A 22824-nucleotide genomic window follows, 5' to 3' on the forward strand; every position below is an offset into this window, starting at 1 on the left:
ATCTATAAATACCAAATTCATAAAACAATCTCATTCAAACCCATCAAAATTTGGAGGATTGTTTGAAATGACTTTTCAAGTACTTCAAGAATTTTCAAGTGAGTTTTTCATCTTTTTTTTTCATGCTCTTGTCTTTCTCCATTTTTTTTTCTATTAATAATATTGCATTACTGCTCATATATAATATTGTACTATTGTTCCATTTCATTCCCCTATTTGGTGAAACTCCAGTACATAAATGTCAGTGTCATTGACTTGTTATATTTTTCTCTTCATTCTCTTTAATTGAGTTACTTTTATTTTTCGCTATTTAGTTGAATTTGTTCCTCAAATATATAACAAAGAAAATTCTTGAAATTTCAACTTTCAAGTAGTAATTTTTTTATAACATGCGTCAAGAAAAAGGAAAACTGAAAGCTGAAATTAATATCATGATCTCTCCAATCAACCGTAGATCTTCAAGACCTTGTAATAAAAAATAGCGATCTCTCTTCCTTTTTTGAATTTGTTACTCTTATCTTCTTCCTTTTATGACTCAACATTTATTTTATTTCTTTTTTTTACTATGAATTTTATTTTGTCTGAATGCATCTCTCTTTCATTTTTTTGGTAATCTGATGTAAAGAAGAAAACAAATTACCAACCAGGGGCTATGTTAAGAACTCCAAGAGGAGTGGAGAGTATACACATCCTTTCACTTTGAGTTTCTCCCGGGTTTGAAAGTTATTGAATTTGAATAAAATAAACGTTAATTGACCATATTAACTAAACAAGAATTTGAAATTGAATGGATAAGAGATGAATTATGATTTTTTTTTTTGTCGACAAAATTAGGTTTTATAAAGTAAACATGTTTCTGGGAAAGGAAGTCCTGATAGATTACAAGGTTAGACTTTAAGCATCAGATTTTCCCTACAAGACTCCTTAATCAATTTGTTGTTCCATTTTCCAATGGTGTCAATTCAACATCCTGGATAGCTACAAGCTTAGCTTTTCCACCATACTCTTCTGGGAGCACCTCTTCACCAACCTCCCTTATAAACGCCCTTGTCTCATCCTCATTGGTTACAATCACAACCTGCATTCACCATCCAAAACTCATGGAAGTTAATCAAGATTCATATAGGACCTTAAAGTGGGGAATTGAAGGATGTTAAATAATTCTTAAGTGGTCAAACGTAATTCTAAGCTATGAAGCTAGAACTTATTTCCCTTCATATGAGTAAAAAGTTGACTAAAGTAGCTAATCAACTAGTATTATGCTTTAAAACCATATTATAAAAATACAATTACTGTAAGTATAAACAAAAATACAAAGCCCAGACACCATATTTTAGGAGACAAAAACGAAATGTTGAAAGAGGGGACCTTTAGTTTTATAAATGTTTCAATTTATTCCTTCATTCAAATGGTAACGATGTTTCTAATAAGAACCCTAAGAGAGTTACAGCACAATTAATGTCTTCCTCTTGCAGGAAATCAAAACAAAAATCAGTAGCAAGGTCAAGTATGAGGCCAAATATCAAGAAATGACCCTAACTTCCTGACTTTTTTTTTTTTTTTTAACAGCAAAAGAAATTTATTAATCTGGTACAAGGGGTACCATAAACCCATTTACAACAGGAGAAGACATAGAAAACATAAATTGAACACATAAATTTGTTTGCCATCACTATAAAACCTCCTCCTTCATACCCTAGGACAAATGCAAAGACCAGGGTTGCTACACCATTGTGAGAATGTAAATTGAAAATTCTTCTTAAAACTTGACAACCACGACCAAGATGTAAAGAGAACGTCCTTAATAATTTTGTCTAGATCAAAGCCTTCATGTTCAAACACATAGATTTTTGTGCCTTTACAAGGTCCACATAGTCACACTCCATATTACGCGCTAGGTTTCCACTTCTGACTTGGACAATAATGGACCCGGAATGAAGCCAAAATGTTGTTCTAATGACAGTGGTAGGGGAGAGGGGCAATTTAGCCAACTGAGCCATTGTGTCCATACCTTATCTACTAGAAGACATGTGCAGAAAATGTGTGAAGAACTTTCAGGTTCTACTTTGCAAAAGGCACATAACATCTCTTGAGAACCTAAGATGACATTTCTTTTTACCAAATTATCAACTGTTGATAGTCCCCCTTGCAACAACCTCCACATAAAAATCTGAACTTTGGGGGGAGTTAAAGTATTCCAAATTTATTTAAGAGTTATGGCTTAAGTGGACCTAAAGACTTCTGCGTGAATAGTTTTATAAGTTGACCTAATTGTAAACAAGCCAGAGGAATCAAGCTTCCATACCCATGAGTCTGATAGGTCTTTGCAAAAAGTGATACTCTTAATTGTATGTAACATAGCCTGTTCTTGAGCTAGCTCCCATTCGAACCAATTCCTACGCCATCTGAAATGCCATACCCAACCAGCTTTCGACCAGCACCCCATATTATCAATTGTGTCATGTTTTTGTTCTGAATTTAGGTAGAGCCTCAGATATGTTGCTGCCAGAGTTTCTGTTCCAGCCCATTTATCCTCCCAGAATTTAACCCTTGTCCCATCTCCAATTTTCCAGCTCACTAACTTATCAAACCAGCTATCCTCCATCTCGCTCCCACAAACCTTTAGGAGGTCACGCCACCAAATAGAATCTTTGCCAGAGGCATTATGTAGGGACATGTTGCTACCTCCTCCGTACCTTGAATGTAACACTTGTCCCCACAAGGTGTTTGGTTGATGGAAAAGGTTCCATCTCCATTTTTCCAACAGGGCAGTGTTAAACATAGTGATATTTTTTATACCTAATCCACCTTGTGCCTTTGGTTGAGTAATCTTGTCCCACTTAATCCAAGGAATCTTCTATTGACTCTCTTTGAACCCCCATAGAAAACTCCTCTGTATGGACTTTATTTGCCTAGCCACCTTCTTTGGCATTTTGAAGAAAGATAGGTAGAAGAGGGGTAGAGAAGCAAAAGTAGAATTGATCAAGCACACCCTTCCCGTCATAGAGAGCGTTTTACTCTTCCATAAGGACAACTTCTTTTTAAGTTTTTGAAGGATGGGGTTTCATGACTCCGCCCTCCTTGGATTCACTCCTATAGGCAAGCCAAGATAAAAGAAAGGGAAATGTAGAAGTTTACAATTCAACAGATAGGCATAGCTCTCCACTATGGATGGTTCCATGCCAACCGCTCCAAAATTACTTTTACAAAAATTGACCTTTAACCCTGATACAATCTCAAAGTACCGCAACATGCTTTTTATTACAATAACATTCTCAAGACAAGCTTCACCCAAGAACATGGTATCATCTGCATATTGGACTATACTAATGTCAATTTTGTTTTCACCCACCTTCAGGCCTCTGAACAAACTTTTTTTCTTTGCCTCCCTCATCATACCTGTCAGCCCTTTGGCAGCAACATTAAAAAGGAATGGTGCCAGAGGGTCTCCTTACCTTATGCCTCTCTTTAGGCTAAATTCATCAGTTGGACTTCCATTAACAAGCACCGATACATGGGCTGTTTTCAAACATTCACTTATCCAATCTACCCATTTGTGATTGAATCCCAAGCATTGTAGCATATAAAGGAGGTAATTCCAGTTAACTGAGTCATACGCCTTCTCATAATCCACCTTAAAGAAGATATTGCCTTTTTTCTCCCTCTTTGCTTCGTCAATAGCCTCATTAACCACCAGTACACTATACAACAAATTCCTCCCTTCTAAGAATGTGCTTTGTCTCTCATCTATAACACATGGTAACACGATTTTCAATCTATTAGCTAGAGTCTTGGATAGAATCCCTAAACCCTAAACTTCTTGACTTGTTATTGTTGTATCATTTACTTGATGTCAATTATGCATACAATTTCTATTCAATTTAGACAATTATTAATGTATTTTATACTTCTAATCTTGTTTTTAGTCACAAAATACTTAGTTGGGAGTTAATTTTATTTTAGGATTTAATTATTTAAATATTAGATATTTTAAAAAAATTTATATAACACAGGAAGAAAATACTTTTGAAACTCCAAGATACATAGGAGACTGCTCTGAACTAGTGAATTTCGTGCAAAGCGACCAAATTACGGCCCGAAGCAAGCCAAGTCAAAGAGCAACTCTAGAGGATTATGCCAACTCATTCAGAACAAGTTATTTAGGTGCTTTGAGTATGCAAAATTTGCTCACAACTACTACTCAAGCTCGCTCTAAGCTAATACCTTGCTTGGAGCTACTAATAGACTAGCTTCTATTGTACAAGCTCGTTAAAAGCGAGCCACATGAGCGCTCTAAGCGAGCACATCTGACCTAAACGTCCATTAAAAAATATTATAAAAATAAGGTCTCTAACATGTCTATGTATCAATGAATCAATACTTTTCAAAGTACAATTTTAGAGAGATTAGGAAAAGTTTGTGTCACGGGTCAATCAGAGATCTCTCTTCTCTTGTGTAATCTTTAGTCACGAGTGGCTAAGTTCTCTGCTTCTAGTATTGATGTCGTTCTCTTGTATAATTTTTAGTCATGAGTGACTAAGTTCTCTACCGTTGGGGGTTGATGTAGTTACTATACTCATGTAATCTATTCTATTCTCATTCAATATATTGTTTTTATTCGACGAATCTTTTACTTTATATTTAATGCTTGTTTTGATCAATGCATGATTTTATAATTTTAAATTAGGTTAGAAAATCCTTTTAAAATTACGATCCAGGAATAGGATTATTATCCTTATCCTTATTATTATTATTATTATTATTATCTAAATTTAAATTCTTCATAGCTTTGTTACATACTTTTTACGTCTATCATTCTATAAATTTTTTATACTTTACGTTAAACAATTTAAAATAAATCTATATGTTTAATACTAAATTTAATTAAACAAATTATAACTCAAATCAATGTGAATTTGATAACTTGAACTTTTGTCTAATTTACTATCTATGTTAATAAATATACTTGTTAAATGTGTATTATCCATAGAAGCCAACTGCAACTTTATTTGGAACAAGATCCAATGGAGGATGGTTAACATCTATCACCCAACTTGGGGGGGGGGGTGTTATTAATCATGCATGTGTTTAGTGTGCATGGTAGTAATTTAGTCCTTACTCCTTACATGTTAATCAGAATATTCGCTACGATTTGTGTCCATTCTAATCAGATTTTTTTCTACTTTTATTGTGTATAAGTTAGGGTTTAATTGCATATATTTATTGTATATATTCTCTGATTTAGGAGGTAAATCAGGAATTAGAATATTTGTAATTAATAATTGTAACTATGTCTGTTAGGATACTATGCTACTGAAAAACTAACGCTAACAAAATAGCTTCAAAATAAAGGTAATAGTCATGCTTCTTGCTTTCTATTCCATTATCACATGTATATATAGCAAAATACAATGCCACATCATTGGCTCCCCGCACAAACAAATAACAGAAAAGAATGGGATGATAAGCACTACTAGGCAGTTATATGCTTTCCTACAAGTCAAAAGCTGTAAATTTATATTTATATTTCATTACACAAAGTCCTAATAATAGTTGGATTTCATTGTAGTACTCTTGGGTCGTGGGACTGGGTTGTGTTGCTATCATCATCTCTATTTATGAGAAATAACTCAGAATCCAAACAGGGCATCAAAAGCCTATTTTCTCATATTACATTACTTTGCAGTCATTTTGTTCTGTATAAATTCATGACCTGTACCTACATTGAGAACAGTTTTCCAAATTCTCCTACAAGAACCATATTATGAAGTAGTTATGCTGTGGCGCAAGAGTAACCTTTTATGTCTGGCTTACAAGGTACCTAGATCCTGTAAAGCTTAAAAGAGGGTTTTGGAGTAGTATGCTTTGATGCTTTAAGAATTAAAGGGAAAGCAAAATGTCATTTGACTTGAAAGTTAAAATGGAATCACAAACACTTGTATTTCTTGTCATATTGTATACTATTCACATTGGATATGATTTAAGTGATAAGATTATTTGGTCATTTTTTTTGTTATAGATATATTTTTATCAAAAGAAGAACTTAGTTATAACTGATAGGGTTATTAATTTTATGATATTTATCTTAGAGGATATTTTATAAGAGTTATTTTTTTATCAGAGGAACATGATCTAATTTTATTCATAAATCTAAAAAATTTGTTATACAAAATCAAATATTGATATTATCCTATTATAAAATAAGGAAACAAAAATCACTAGGGTTAGCCTAGTAGTTGGGTGGGAAGGGATTGGGGGTAGTTAGAAGCATGAGGACCTAGATTCAATTCTTATTGCGACCATCTTTGTAATCTTTCTTATCTTTATCAAAAAAAAAAAATTATGGAAACAAATCCTAAAATAATCAAGATTAAATCTAAATATTTGAAATATAAATAAAATATTCTTATTAAAAAATAATTTATTCTCCTAAAGATATTTAGGTATACTCCCAACAACAACAATGTTGGAGACACTAACAACTGTAGATTTAGTTTTCTGTTAACTCTTAACACAATTCTGTTACAACTAACTGCTGAGACTGCAGTTAGTTATACAGCCCGTCAATATAAATCCTAATAACCCTGTACTTTGAGTTGTTGAATGCTAATAGATTCAGAGATTCTTCTCTTTGTATGCACTCTCATCTCTCACTCTTTATGCTATCCTGTCCAACAAATATGACTAGGATGGGATCTCATATTATCACATTAATAACTCAATAAAATTGATTTATAAAATAAAGATTATTTTTTATTTATATACATTATTTTGACCATATTAAATTGTAATGAAATCTTTAACAAATTCCTTTTGATAGAGTAAAAATAATATATTCTACTCTCATTACTAGGAATATTAACTTTTAGTTAACAAGTTGAATATATTAAACAAATATCATTCCTAATATATCTAATATCCCATTCTACCTGCTTTGATGGCATACCGATACATGGAAAGGTATATTAATTTCCAATTCAGATTGATTCCAGAAAAAGGAATCACTGATGGGTTCGATGTGCATTGAGATCATAAATCCATGGGAGATTTTTAAAGATGATGCATGTAGCCAATGAATTACAATTGTGCACAAGCATAAAAATTCAACTTAAGATAATTAATAAGTACCTTTTCTAGTGTAGCTTTCTCTAGGAAGCGAGAAACTAATTTCCAAACAGCCACAAAAAACCATGGCATGTGCAAAATATAGCACTTTGCTAAACGTTCAGGGTAGTAATCCTGCAATTCAACCAAAAAGCATTAAAAATAATTTAAAATATATGCTGTATTTTACCTTTCAAATAAATGTTGATAAAGGCCACACTAAATTGATGCTAATTTGGACATGATATAAACAGTGATTTTGATCAAATATTCAATAAAGTGAAAGTGTGATTTTATATATTGGCATTTATGATATGCATGAAAATTTCAAGGAAAAGCACAAAGGAAGTTTTACCTGTAAAAATTGAAATCCTGTGATTAACCCCCGTGCATCAACATTTTTATATGAAATATTCTTCAGATCAATAATCCCAATCAACTTTTCATTTCCTACTTCCCTTCCTTTGAAAGCACTGCAGATGAAAACGATTAAAATTAATTTCAAAATTTTCAATGATATAAAGAGAATAAAGACAGATCACAGATGAAAATTACTTTCTGATAATAAAAATTTTATTGTTTGTTAGGAGGTAAAATGTACTAACTTTATTTTTAAAATGAAGCCAAGATATTGCAAAAAAAATTCCCAACTTGAAATTAAAAAATTTAGTCTTAGGCTATGGAAAGTAGAGATCAAGTATCAATCACATTAAGTAAAACAGATATAATCCTTCTATAATGCATAGTCAGCAAGTAATTTAGTTTTAGACAATTGAAAAAAGCATCACAGTAAAATTATAGTACCTTGCAATTGTCTTGTCCAGAAGATATACAACAAATTCTGAATCAATAAAACAAAATAGAGTAGTCAGTCAAACTGGCAGAATTAAAAGGAATTAGTGAAATAATTTTATGAAACCATGCATGCTCAATCCCAGTAATCAAATCAAAACACAGTTACGAATCACTAAATTAGTAATCATCAGAAATGGTCATATGGAAAAATAGAAAGGAAGAATTGAAAAGAAAAAAAAAATTAATATAATCTAAAATTACGTATTCAATATGTTGACTTCACTTGCTCTTTTTATTGATTTTACCTGATTTATTATTTTTATTTTTATTTTTTAGTTTATGCAATGTTTGAATCGAAGGTATACACCCTCTCAAGAGCCATCAATATGGTTTCTCTGTAAATATTAGGGTGTAAGCGGGCATAACTCACCTACAAATTTAACCTATTCGAATCAACTCAATTACATTTTTGTAAGTTGGGTGGATAATTTTAATATTACCTGATTATAAATGAGTTGAGTAACAAGTTAGAGAGTTTGTTACTCAATGAACCTGAGCTAACTTGACATAACTTGACCTATAATAAATTATTAAATTAAATTAAAAATACTACACAACGCATAATACACATCTTTGTATATATTTAATTCTACTTTGTTTTCACCAAATATTTTAGTAATGAGTTGATTGACTAAATTAAAGAAAACATAGAGTACAAACAATAATTTAATTTTACTTTTTATGTAATTCAAAATTTGTTAGTTCAAAAGATAATGTTTGCTTGTTTGAAAAAATATTTGTATTTTTTCACGTTTAATTGTTGTAATATTATTTGTGCTTTGAATCATGTATTAAAGTTTGAATTAAATATTTTTTTGTTTTTTATTTGTTTCAATTTTTTAAAATATATTTATTTTTAATTGTTTAAGTCGATGATTCTACTTGACTCAAATTGATTGTAGTCCGATTGGTTTGAGTTTCATCATTTAAAAATATTAGAAAAGTACTTTTACCAATTTTAATGTAAATTTGAAAGTTGAATGCATAAATGAAGAAAGAATAAATTGTTACTTTGAAAATAAAATTACTTATAAACTCTCCCAACTTATTTAATTAATCGACACAAATGCAAAATAACGTGTTTCAAAAATCAAAAAATTTGAAAGCAAAAGACACATTAATAGAACTATGAGACAATTGGACAGAGTTCAATAATTGAAGTAGAGACACAGCGTTTGGTTTGGTACATCTATCATCAGGCACCAGAACCACAATTAATGCATTCAACGACTTATATAAATCCTCGACCACAAAAGAATGCATATAACTAAAAGTTGCTGGATATGCCCAGAGCCTCATTAATGTTTGACATATTCATTTCCCTAATTTTTCAAATGAAAACAATTACTCCACTAAATATAATGATAAGCATATAGGGGTAAATATACATTTTTAGTGCTTGTACATAGAACCATTAAAATAACCATGATCTAATAAATATTTTAATATTTTAAATTTAATAATGACTTGATCGTGCGAGGCCCCAGCAGGAGAAGTTGGCCATGCAGGGGATAACCCTAATCAAACCATTAAATTAACCTTGACCTAAGTGGCATATCCCAAATTTTGGCCTTTAAGCAAACAATAATGTAGTTTAATTAATTAATTCCATAGGTGAAAAGAAAAAGTCAAGGAACGAGAACCAAGTGAAGCGTAACACAAATTTTAAGTTAGGATCTCTCTCGTGGAATATTCGCCTAGTGGTCCCCATTAGCAATGAGGACAAATCACATGCAAATGAGTAAATGACATATTTGAACTGACACTAAACTTTCCACATCCACATGACAAAAGACATTGGAATTTTATTTAGACTTTATGAAGATTGTTAGATGATTTTTGATATAATTTTTAAAATAATTATTAAATTTAAATACTTTTTTATTTCTTATAAAATGAGCGAATTTTATTTTTAGTATTTAATTTTTTCTATGAAATCATTATTTTTAGTATCCTATCATTAGGTGATGTTTATTAACTTTTTTATGTATTTAACTAAAATTTAAGTAATTATCTTAAATAATATTTACTAGAATTTTTATATCAGGTTAATATATGACATTTTCTAATTTATCTACTTAAATTGATTTTTATGAACAAAAAATAATTATTTCATATTATAGAGGAGTGAAAATCAAATAAAAGATTTATAAGAATTAAAATTAGTTCAATTTACATCGACTAAAAATAATAAATTTTAAATTTTGAAGAGGTAAAAAAAATATTTTATATGAATCAAAATCAAAACTTGATTATCATATGAACATTTAAAATATATTCAGTCTAATTGTTATAAAAGTTAATAATTTTATTTTACATAGCATTTTATTCTAATTAAATTATTTTATTCTTTATAAAAACAATAACTTCTTATACATTTAAGACTTAAGAGTGAAAATGTTGAAAAGAAAATGTTATATTTTTATATTTATGATAAATTCAATACGTATTTTTCAATAATAATATATTAATTTTAAATGTTTAAAATCAATTATAATGATAAGTAATAATAAAATCAAGACTTTTAATTTTGTACCCTATAAATAAGATAATATTTATTTTTAATCTCTAAAAATATTATCTTTTTTCCCCTCATTTATTGAATATATCATTATCAATTCTATTTCTAATTTTCATGACCAAGAGTTTAAAAAAAAAATTCCTAAATGACAAGATCACATCTAACATATATTTATATGTGAGATTTTGTTTTTTACAGACTGAAAGAGAACATATTCATAATTAAAAGAAGAAAAACATTTTTAATTTTAATTGTTTTATAAATATATAATTTTTTTAAAAATAAAAAAAGTGCTGCAATTTAACAAAGTTTAAAGAAGGCAATTACTCTTGAATTGAATCTGATCCTTGGAAGGGAAATGTCTGCATGTTTGGACAATCATCACAGGAAATTTATCCTTAGACAAGCCCTGCAATAAGATCTTTCTTGTTTCCAATTCATCCCGAATTTCAGAATCTGAAATGAACCCATTTGGCACCATGTCAGCTCTCCATTTTTGCCACTGCACAAACATCTTTGCACCCTTTTCCACCTCCATTGATCGAGAAATCAAAAATCTCATCAGTGTAGGGTCCCCATAGCCCTACAAAACGTAAATTAAAACCCCTCAATAACATTAGTAATAGTAAAGATTACTTCCCTGTGCCAACAAGTTTAACATCTTTTGAAAGTCTAGATCATAAGTAACTTATAAACATCCTTTATGGGCTCATCAAGACTTCTTTTCAGAACAAAATCATGATGATTTATAAACATCATTTTTTAGTTCATATAAGACTTCTTTTCGATTATGATGAACCAACAAATGTTAGAGCAGATGATCAGTATGTTTGAAAATTAATTGAATTGAACTCGACTGATATTTAAAAAAAAAAAGTTATATTTACAAAAAAAAAATTATCAGATCACGTGTTTCTCTGATGGTAGTGATTTTAAATTGATACTCAAACATATACAATATCTCAAATGTAGTCACCTTATCGATGTCCGCAGACATGGAACATTGATGCAGACTACCTTTGCCCATCAGCTTCAATTAGAATTTATTACGGTTATGCTAAAAAATCTCACATATTTTGTGAGTTAAGGCTAAAGGTAAATTAAAAAGTCCTCTTTAAAACAAAATCCTGATAATTCAATGATTATCAGAATAAACGTAACTAAAATTAAAATCACTCATTTTAATCCTCATATTCTTATATAAGAAAAAAAAAATTAGAACTTATGAACTCATCACGTATATGTTCAAAGCCCGCCTTATTACTATTGCAATCCTAATGATTCTAAAATGAGCGAACTAAAACTAATTGTAGCCGAAAATTAGAATCTAGAACACATTTTAGGTTGAAAACAATAGCAGTAGAAGTTGGGAGCACAGAAACTAGTACATTAGTTGAGAAAATAAGAGATTGGGTTACCTCTGCAGAAGAACCAAGGTTCTGAACAGATTTCCTCATCTGGGTAAGTGCAAAATCACTTTGTTGATCCATTTGGGTGAAGAAAAAAGTGAGAGCAGGTCCCAAATAGGAGAAAAGTTGGAAGAGGGAAGGTATAGAGAAATATAAAGAAGGGGTAGGTGGAGGTTAGAGTGAGTAAATGAGGAGAAAGAAGAGTTTGTTCCGTTGAAAAAACGGAAACAAAAACAGAAAGAAATGAAGTTCGTGACAGGCCTCCCTCATTTTCCTGCTTTGCCATTCTCACATAACTCATAACCTCCACATTTTATTTATTATTATTTTAATAAGTCGGTATGTCTATTAATTATTTCACCCCAAAAAAATATCTATGGTTTATTTTATTTTATTTTTGAAATTTTTAACTAAATGATTAAATTAAAAATTATAATAAAATCATTTATTTTTATATAGGGCATTAGAATCTATTTAGGGTGACTTAAAATTATTTAAATAATTAATAAGAGAAAAAACACTTCGTGTATTTTTTTTTTTTAAAAAAATAGGCAAATAAATATTTTAATATAAAAAATGTAGTTGTTATTATTAAAGAAGATAATTTTTTTTTCATATACATTTTTTCTTATTTTATATTTAAGAGATTTATTTTTTTATTTTTGAGTAAATCAAAGTTTTTCAAAAAAAATGTTATATTTTTTTTAGGCTTTATTTTTTTTATATATTAAACTTATTTTTGTTAAAATTATCTTAAATTAAGTCTTTTCATATTTTATACTTTTTTTTTATCCTCACCTATGATAATATTATTAGGACACTTATTTTTTTATTCTTACAAAATTAAAGACCTTTATCATCTTAAAATAAAAGAGATGATGTTATAAAAAAAAATTAATAGTATGAGTTAAAAAGGATTAAAAAAGATAAGTAAAAGAATTAAAAATATATATTTTAAACTATAAAAATTAAAAATTATTAATAAATATAAATATAGAGACTAAAAATATTTATTTTAAATTATAAAGAGTAAAAGATAAAATAAATAAAATTATAAAATTAGAAATATATTTTAATTTTTTTTATTAAAGAAAGAAGTTACACCTGCTTGTAAAAAAAATTGCATTAGTGACAATGTAAGGTACCTAAACTCATACACAAGAAAATCAAATACATAAAATCCAGCATGCCATATGTTAACTATTATTTATAGCATAGACATAATAAAAATTAGGAATTAATTAGGGATGCCAAACGACTGACCGCTCAGAACATGTATAACCTTTTATATAAGGATGGTAAAAAAATCTCGTAATTCAAATATTTGTGGATAAAATTTGTTATAAATTATATATAAATAATTAAATAGATATTTGTTTAATATTAGAACAAGGATAAATAGTAAGATATCAGTATCTATAGATATTATATATGTCATAATTATTTATTTTTAAATAAATATAAGTTGTAAAATTCTTTTAAAATATAAATATGTTTAAAAATTATTTATTTTTAATTTTATTATATTTTTTATCTTTTATTTAAAGCCTTATATTTTAACAAATATTTATGAATATTCACGAATATATAAAAAAATCATTAATATTTATTAAATAAATACCTGCACTAAATGAGAGACAAGAGATAATACTTGTCATGTCCTACCTCATTAACATTCATTAAATATTATATTTGTGTATTTGCTATCCAGATTACTCAGCAGAATACCCTTTTACAATCTGAATTGAGTAATTCAGGTTGTTGAAGTTGTATTATTTTATGATTTTTATTTTGAAATTGTAGTCATGACACGTAGCATAGGTGATGGCTTACATACAAAGGACCAACACTGTTGACCGATTACATATACATGCAGGAGGCATGCCAGTGTGGATGATGTATTCAAGGAGCCTTATCAGAACCAGCCTCCTAAAGAGGTGCCTCATTAGGACCAGGCTAGAGTTGTGATTACTCTCATTCTTGGCTTCCTTAGTGGGTTTGAACACTTCCAACCTCAAAAAACCACATTTAAATATTGATGTTTTAATAATTATGTGCTTATATGTACATTTTTTTTTCAGGATATTGGCGAGTTGAAACTAGTATCCCATGGTATGGTGTTTAAAATGAGGACCCCATATTATCAGATATCGTATATGGTTAATGTAACCAAATTGAGCTCCCTTCTCATCTATAACGTATAGATGATAAATAAGGCATTATTGTAACACGATATTATGAATTATTATTTATTTAATTATATTATATAATTGATAATGTTGATATGTTGTTTTATTGTTTTAAAATTAAAGAATTATTATAAGTTTAATTTTTTAGAATCTTTTTACGTTGAGGTCAAAGTTAACCTAATTTAGGAGTATATAAGATTTTTTGTAAGACTTAAACTTCATAAATTTATTTATTAAAAATTATACAGAGAGATTATAAAGAGAATCTCTTAAGCAAAAGGAGATCTTCTTCCTTTTAATTTCATAGGAGAACTCTGACTCTTTCCTTGAGCATTATTTGTAGGAGTTGAGTTGGGATTCTAGGCTTGGGAGTTGAGAATTGGATGTTTGAAGTTGTAATATTCAAGAAAAGAGAAGCTTGTAGATTGATCCTTGTTGTATTGCATTTGTTCATTCTTTGGTTAATTCGCTCATTTGTGGCTTTGTTGTTGAATTGATAAGTGGAGGAAGTTGAAGTCTTAGGTTTTTGGGCGTTCTAGCATGTCTTGGAGAATTATTTATGATCTTCAGGCTTCTTGTTCTTGCATGTTGTTCAAATTGATGAATTTGAGTGGTTTAGCATGTATGGATGTATGTTGAATTGGAGAATGCATGTTGAGTTGGAGTAGATGCATGATTGAATTGTTTAAGCGGATGAACTTGGTTCTTGAGTTGTGTTTCTTATCTGGGTGTACTCACTCAAAGTAAGAACTTACTCGCTTAAAAGAGCTGATGCGACATGTTCTTACCGGAAATCTGCTGTAGAGATGATCCTCCGAGTAAGATTGGTGAGCCTCCTTCGCTGGTACGCTTGATGCTCCAAGATGGGGGTGGTACCTGCAAAAGAGATTCCGATGCTAAAGTTAGTGTTTGTGGGAATATGAATCTCGTATATGTAATGCACGTACCTTAATGTGAATTAGGGTTGCTTTGGGCCTTGGGCCTGAGATAAGATCAAATAGTGGATCTCGTCTGGAGCGGGATCCCTTGAGATCGGTTATGATTTGCTTAAATGCCGAGCTGACGCCGCGTGGCGCGTGTCCGAGGTTAGCTCGTGCTGTGGTACCGAGCTCGGAGCTCAGCTTCGGAGTACGGATAGTACACTAGCCCCCCGAGCTCCGAAGATTGTAGGTCGAGGAGTTAAGACTGAGCTCGTCGAGATCCATTTAAGCGCCGAGCTGACGCCACGTGGCACGTTAATGGAAGTGACGGTTATGTAATGATGGTTTGCGTTTGTCATGATGGTTTTCCATTAATGTGTCGTCAGACGTGCCCCTTGGCTGACACGTGGCGTGACCGTTTTGAATTTGGGAGAAAACCTTATTTTCTCTCACTCACGCCTCTTGGCTTCTTGCGCAAGCTACTTTGTGCACCTTCGCTTCCGTCCAGTCTCCGACGCTGTTTTCACAGTTTCCGCCGCCGTTTTCGGTAACCCCGTCACTATTAGGGTTGTTTTGTGAGGAAGAGTACCAGGTACTTCCTTTCTACAGTTTCCTTTTTTCTTTTCCCCAGATCTTCTTTTTCCTTAATGGCTGGTGGAAGTGATGTCGGTTCTTCTGTGCCTGCCAGGGGTAAGGCGCGCGGCAAGGCGGCGACTACCGAGAAAGCCATTGTCGAGAAGAAGGACACACCTCCGCCCAAGGGCCTGGAGCCAGGCATCCCTGGTTACGACTGGGTCAGGCGTGAAATGGCGGGGGTCCAGAGCATTTTTCGCTCCTTTCTTGAGGTTAATGGGATCTCGAGGTCGTGTAGGGTTTGTGACCCTTCCATTTCCCGGATGATCCGGCTTGAACCCTGTCAGGCCGGTGAGGGCGTGTACATGGGGAAGTCTACCGACCCTCCCCATTTCTATATGTACCATTGTTTTTTTAGGGATTTAGGTGTCTGTCTTCCCTTCACTCAGTTCGAGTGTAATTTTTTGAACTTTGTCAACTCGGCTCCTTGCTAGTTGCACCCCAGTAGTTGGGGTTTTTTGAGGGCTTTTCAAGTCTTGTGTACAGTTTTAGGGATAGAGGTGTCTCTTCCCGTCTTCCTTCATTTTTACCAGTTGAAGTTAGGCGTTCCGCCATACGGCATACTATCTCTGAGTGGGAGTAGGGATGGGGGTTTGTTTACTCTCTACTCCCAGTCGTACAAAAATTTCAAACAAGAGTTTTTCCGAGTCGCTCTTGTGAATATCGACCCATTGGAAGATGGGGTGTTCTACTTCGGCAGGCTGCCGAAATTTCCCTTCTATTGGTGCCCCCGACCATCTAGGTTTCATGGGGTGGGCCAAGTGAAGCTGACGGCTTCGGAGGCGGCCGCCATCGAGAACCTCGCCGCGCTTCCTCGTCCGCTGGATTGCAAGCTCGTTCTGTCGCTTGCGAACTCGGCGTACAGGGAGAGGGGCTTGGAGAGTGAGTATTTTGTTTTTTGGTGGTTTGTCGGAGTTTGTGAAAATTCCCTTTGCTAATGTGTTTTATTTCCTGTCTGTAGGTATCATGGGGAAGAACTTGTGGCGTGAGCTAAAGCATCGCTACAATGTTACTGAGCTCGAGGTCCCCGAGCCTCGAGAGGAAGATGCTTCCCCCTTGAAAGTTAACCGAAAAAGAAAGAGGGGGCGAAGGAGGTCGGGGGGACCTCTGCCCCTCCAAACGCCGAGGAGGTGACCTCCAAGGCTGCCGATGCTGGTGGTGGACCTTACCGAGAGTCCACCGCCCAAGGGGGCTCCTCAGGTGGCCTTTGAGGAGATGGCTCAGACTGCCGAGCAGGTTGCTCAATCTGCCGAGGTAGTGAGTACCTTGTCTCTTCGACTTTTTGGTGTCTTCTATTGTGCTTTTCTGTGTTCTGACCTAGGGCCGTCTTCCGCAGGCAGGAGATGCTGCCGAGGCGGCGACCCAGGCTGCTGGGCAGGCCGCCCATGCTGCCGAGGTGGTGGCTCCAGCCACCGAGCAGGTTGCCCGCGCTGCTGAGGTAAGTAGTGTTCCCTGATTTGCGTGATTTTCTGTATGTTTTCATTTTTCTTTTTTGATATGGCGCCGATTTTCGCAGGCGAGGTCGGAGGTTCCTATCGTGGACTTTCCAGTTGCCGAGCAGGGGACACTGGCTTCTGCCTCTGTCGAGGCTCATGGCGAAGGGCCGAGTCTTAAGGTCCCCGTGTCCACGCCTGCGACTTCGGCGCCACCGTCTGGTTCGTCGCAAGAGGCTTCCCGGAGTCGATACATAGCCCACCGCTTCGGGAAGGGCCTTTCAAAGGTGCGATTGGACCATGTGAGCGCCTCGGCTGACATGGACTCGTTGTGGAGCGCGGGGGTGACTGCCATGAAGTTCTTCCCTCAAGGCTCGCTGAGCTCCGAAGACCAGGAGCTAATAGACGAGGTCGATCCCGTGGATAGTTTCGACGCTGCTCAGGTCCTTCTACAGAGGGCTATGGCCATTATGGGCCACTGGAAGCCTCGGTGGTCCAAGCAGCAGGAGGATTTAGCCAGACTGAGGGGTCGAGTTCAACCCCTGAGGGACGAGAACAAGGTTCTAAAGGGGGAGAATAAGGTCCTGAAGGAGGAGAACAAGGGCCTAGGTGTCGAATTGCGAGCCGCGAGGGGGGATCTTGCGAGGGTGCAGAAGCCCCTGGAGATTGCTCTACGCTCGAACGAGAACTATGCTTCTCAGGTGGGCGAGCTGCAAGGGTTGGCCTCTTCGTCCCGAAGTCGAGTGCGCTTCCTCGAAGATGAGGTGACGTCCTCCCGTGGTCGGGTTCGCTCTTTGGAGGATGAAGTGACCTCTCTGAAGAGCGAGCTAGTGACGGCGACCGAGAAGCGCCTCTACGACGTGGTCGTGATTGGTGACAAAGAGGAAGATGTCGCCTCCTTGAAAGCGGAGCTGGCCAGGCAGGAGGCGGAGAGGGTGGCGCTGGAGAAGAGGCTGGGGGAAACCGAACAAGCTATCGTGGTTGAGCATAAGCGTGGTTTCCTCAAGGCGGCTCGCCAAGCAAGGCTTCTTGCCCGGGGTTCGACTTCTCTGGCATGCATGTGGAGAAGGTGGTCCGCTTTGGGCAGTTGGTGAAGGAGGACGACCTCGAGGGTAGCTCCAGTGAAAACGCCTCTGGTAGGCCAGTTTAATGTTTTTGTATTCTATTTTTCTGTTCCTTGAATTCATGTATTGAACTCGGTAAACCTAGCTTTGTATGTACGTATTTTGCTTTGTCTATTTGCACTTAATTTTTACTGTTTTGCGCGTTTTTGAGACTCGTTTGGTGTTTGTGCTATGGGACACGTGTTTGACGTCTTGATCTCGGGTTTTGAGTATGTCTCATACGGGTTCGAGCTCGACTTCGAATTTTTATTATTTAACTCTTGTAAAGGTTCGTACGCGACCTCGAGTTGATCATGTCGAGGTTCGAACTCGACCTCGGATTTTCCTTATTTAACTCTTGTAAAGGTTCGTACTCGACCTCGAATTGGAGTAAAATGATTTTATTAAGGTTCGAACTCGACCTTGGATAAGAGTGTTGAGGTTCGTATTTGACCTCAAACTTTTAACGAGGTTCGGACTCGACCTTCGATAAGCGTGCTTAAGGTTCATGCTCGACCTTAAATTGGAGTAAAATGACTTTATTAAGGTTCGAACTCGACCTTGGATAAGAGTGTTGGGGTTCGTATTCGACCTCGAGTTGATCATGTCGAGGTTCGAACTCGACCTCGGATTTTCCTTATTTAACTCTTGTAAAGGTTCGTACTCAACCTCGAATTGGAGTAAAATGATTTTATTAAGGTTCGAACTCGACCTTGGATAAGAGTGTTGAGGTTCATATTCGACCTCAAACTTTAACGAAGTTCGGACTCGACCTCCGATAAGCGTGCTTAAGGTTCGTACACGACCTGAGAATTTTCACGAAGATCGGACTCGACCTCGGATAAGAGCGCTGAGGTTCGTATTCGACCTCAAAATTTTAACGAGGTTCGGACTCGACCTCGGATAAGCGCGCTGAGGTTCGTATTCGACCTCAAAATTTTTACGATGTTCGGACTCGACCTCGGATAAGCGTATTAAGGTTCGTACTCGACCTTAGTGAGAGTGAAAGCGGTTGGTTCGATTTCGTCCTTTATAAAAACAAAAAATAAAAAAATGGATTGAGGAAAATGGGTGATTTTATTGATTGTGTCTATGTGCCTCGTTAAAAACCCTCTCGGTCAAAGACTGAGGCGGGAAAAGAGTGCACAACTTCGTTCATACAGAAAAAAGAAATGGAACTTAAGGGGCTACGGTGGGGGGATCCCCCTTGCTTTGCTTGCTGGACGAGGAGATCTTCAGACTCTCGGCGTAACACTGCCGAGCTGTCTTCTGATTTGCTCTGACGGAGATGATTTTACCGTCATTCCCTGGGAACTTCATGGTGAGGTGTGGAGTGGATACCACCGCTCCGAGCTGATTCAAGGTTGGCCTCCCGATAATGATGTTATAGGACGTGTTGGCCTCCACGAGGAGGTATCGAACCATGACTCTCCTTGTATCCAGAGGTACTCCGAAAGTTATCAGTAGGTCTACGTACCCGCGAGTGTGAACTCGCTCTCCTGCGAAGCCAACTAAGGGCTCCGTGTGAGGTTGGATGAGAGAATGGGGGACGTCTAGCCTGAGGAACGTCGGCCAATACAGGACGTCGGCCGAACTCCCTTGGTCAATGAGTGTCTTCTGTACCTCCTAGTTGACGACTTCCACCACGATAACCATGGGATCATCCTGGTTGGGGCAGACACTTGCGTAGTCCTCGTCAGAGAAGGAGATCGGGGGTGAGCTTTGGTGCGAGGCCGAGGTGGTAGAGTGGATGCAGTTGATATTCTGTAGGTGCCTCTTCCGGGCCGAGCTACTGGCGCCTCCCCCGGCGAAACCACCTGCGATTGTGTTAATTACTCCCCGTAAGGGGGTTGTCCCTGTCTCCTAGCTTATCTCGGCCTGCACTGCGCCGCCGACATTTTGTTGGGAGCTAGAGGGTTGGTCCGTGCGAGCTCCTGAACCCCAGCCTCTGCCCCGCCCCCGACCGCCATAGCCTCCTCGGTGACCCTGCTGTCTCTGGATGTACTGGTCGAGGTGGCCTGCCTGGATGAGCTCTTCGATACGGTCCTAGAGCGTGCGACATTCCTCCGTGGTGTGACCGTGATTCCTGTGGTACCGACAGTGCTTGGACTTGTCGGCACTGTTGGGAGTGTGGCCTGGTGGTGGAAGGGCGAGTAGGTTGCTGTTGCTGACTTCTTCCAGGATGTGGACTCTGGGTGCGTTCAGGGGAGTGTAGAAGTCATATCTCCCCCCCTGTTTGGCCTGGCCGACTTCTTGAACTGGCTGTCATTGTTGACTTTGATCTTATCGTTGTTCCCCTGTTCTGGCTTCGTTGGTCCTTTTTCGCGAACCTGGTCACGAAAAGCAGAGTGTTCCTCCATCTGGATGTAGCCTGCAGCGCAGGCGCGAAGCTCGTCCATGTCGCGGGGAGACTCACGACACAGGCTATCGACGAATGGCCCGGGCTTGAGTGCCATGAGCATGGCATGTAGGGCGACCTCGGGATTCAGGTTCCTGATCTTGATCGAGGTGGCAGCGAATCGTTCCATGAACGCCCGAAGTGGTTCGTCGTCGTTTTTCCTGAGACTGGCCAAGGCGGCTGAAGTTACATGATGAGGTCGGCTCGTCGCATATTGCGCGGTGAACCTCCTGACTAAGGTGCCGAAGCTATCAATGGACTCGGCAGACAGTTGGGTGTACCAGTTGAGCGCGACCCCCTTAAGTGAGGTCGGGAACACCTTACACAAGATAACGTCATTGTTAGTGTAGAGGTTTACCTGTGTCATATACAGGTCGATGTGCTCATCTGGGTCCGTCGTGCCATCATAGCGATCGAGGTGGAGAGGCTTCCACCCATGAGGGAGTGGTGTCTCCATGATGCCATCCACAAAAGGGTGGCGGCAGAAGGTTGTCTGATCCCCTGGGATATGAGTAGGGGCCTTGCTAACTTCATGGGCTAACTTATGTGTCGGTGCATGGGACCGATGTGTGGCAGGTCGTTGAGTCGGTGCCCTAGTTGCGATCCGGGGTTGAGAGACTGAGTGCTCCTCCTCCTCATTGTGGTTGCTCGTATGAGGAGGATGATCGGAGAGGTGTCGAGGGAGTTGAGCGCGGATCCGCTCATTCTCGGCGCGTAGCGCCGCCAGGTCGGCTTCATTAGCGGTACGCATTGTCGTTAGGTTAGTGTCGTGCTTGGCACGCATGTTTTGTAGGTCGGCAGCGTGTTGCTGCCGCATCTGTTCGACTTGATCGATTAGTCTCCTCAACGCTGCTTCGTTATCCATGGTAGTTGAGTGATTTGCGTCGTCTGTTGTGCGTCTACTATGACTTCTGGTGAAAACCATAAGCGTGGCCGATAAGAGCTGTCTTGATCGGTCCCACGGTGGGCGCCAAATGTTCTTACCAGAAATCTGCTGTAGAGATGATCCTCCGAGTAAGATTGGTGAGCCTCCTTCGCTGGTACGCTTGATGCTCCAAGATGGGGGTGGTACCTGCAAAAGAGACTCCGATGCTAAAGTTAGTGTTTGTGGGAATATGAATCTTGTATATGTAATGCACGTACCTTAATGTGAATTAGGATTGCTTTGGGCCTTGGGCCTGAGATAAGATCAGATAGTGGATCTCGTCTGGAGCGGGATCCCTTGAGATCGATTATGATCTGCTTAAATGCCGAGCTGACGCTGCGTGGCGCGTGTTCGAGGTTAGCTCGTGCTGTGGTACCGAGCTCGGAGCTCGGCTTCGGAATATGGATAGTACACAACCATTTCAAAGGTGTTGTCTAACTTTGCTCGCTTAGAGTGCTCATTGGTTGCTCTAAAAGAATTTTCCTCACTTAAAGTGAGCAAATCAATTCTTCCAAGGGTGCTCTTTGTCTAAACCCGCTTAAAGTGGGTTATGAGCATTTAGAGTGAATTTTGCTCATTTAGAGCATGCTTATTGTGGCTTGAAGTGACTTTATCATTTTGATAAGTTGTATCTTCTATCTCATATCTTGTTGTGTTGGTTGTTTACATGAAAATTGTTAATTATTGAATCCAATTCATAGTATGTTAGTCTGTGATGATGTATGATAAAGATTTAAGTTATTTTAAAATTGAAAGTAGTTTGATGTTTGAAGTTGTAAGATGTTGAGTTGTGCATGCATGAGGCATGATGTTATGTTGACTTATGTTGATAAGATCCATGATGCATGATTTGAAGTGTGTAGTGATACTCTAAGACTCCAATTGTTGAAAAATCACAATTTTTCCCTCTATATATAGAGATTTTAGGAATGAAAATTATCATGCTCCTCATATATATATATATATATATATATATAAACATATAGAAAGCCATGGTCCATCATTGGTATCAACAGCCAATGTTCTTACAACCCATGAAGATGGAAGTCAAAATAAACTTTTAACAAATTTTTCATCATATCTATGATGGAGAAAGTTATGATCTTTGGGTAGTAAGAATGGAAACATACCTAGAGGTTTTAGATTTTTGGAAAGCCATAGAAAATTATGATGTTTTCACACTACCAAAAAAAACCCTAGCATTGCCAAAATGATAATTCACAAAGAAACAAAAATCAAGAAGGTAAAGGCAAAGAGTTGTTTATTTGCTTGTGTCTCAAAATATTTTATCAGAATCAGGACTCTCAAAATTTTGGATAACTTAAAGGAAGAAT

General features: G+C 36.6%; 1 protein-coding gene across 1 annotated transcript; it reads right to left on the minus strand.

Annotated features, from left to right (window-relative positions):
- Nucleotides 1-783: 783 nt before the first annotated feature.
- Nucleotides 784-12169, minus strand: LOC109812981 (Sec14p-like phosphatidylinositol transfer family protein). The gene is made up of 6 exons (XM_020377070.3): nt 11899-12169; nt 10808-11063; nt 7909-7945; nt 7460-7577; nt 7129-7239; nt 784-1078 (listed from the first exon to the last, which is right to left on the minus strand). Exons 1-6 carry the CDS (start codon nt 11968-11970, stop codon nt 929-931), a joined length of 744 nt encoding a protein of 247 aa, XP_020232659.1. The 5' UTR covers nt 11971-12169; the 3' UTR covers nt 784-928.
- Nucleotides 12170-22824: the final 10655 nt, after the last annotated feature.

The sequence above is a fragment of the Cajanus cajan genome, chromosome 11 (genome assembly GCF_000230855.2).
Source record: "Cajanus cajan strain Asha chromosome 11, NIPB_CcT2T_4, whole genome shotgun sequence".
NCBI classification, from domain to species: domain Eukaryota; kingdom Viridiplantae; phylum Streptophyta; class Magnoliopsida; order Fabales; family Fabaceae; genus Cajanus; species Cajanus cajan.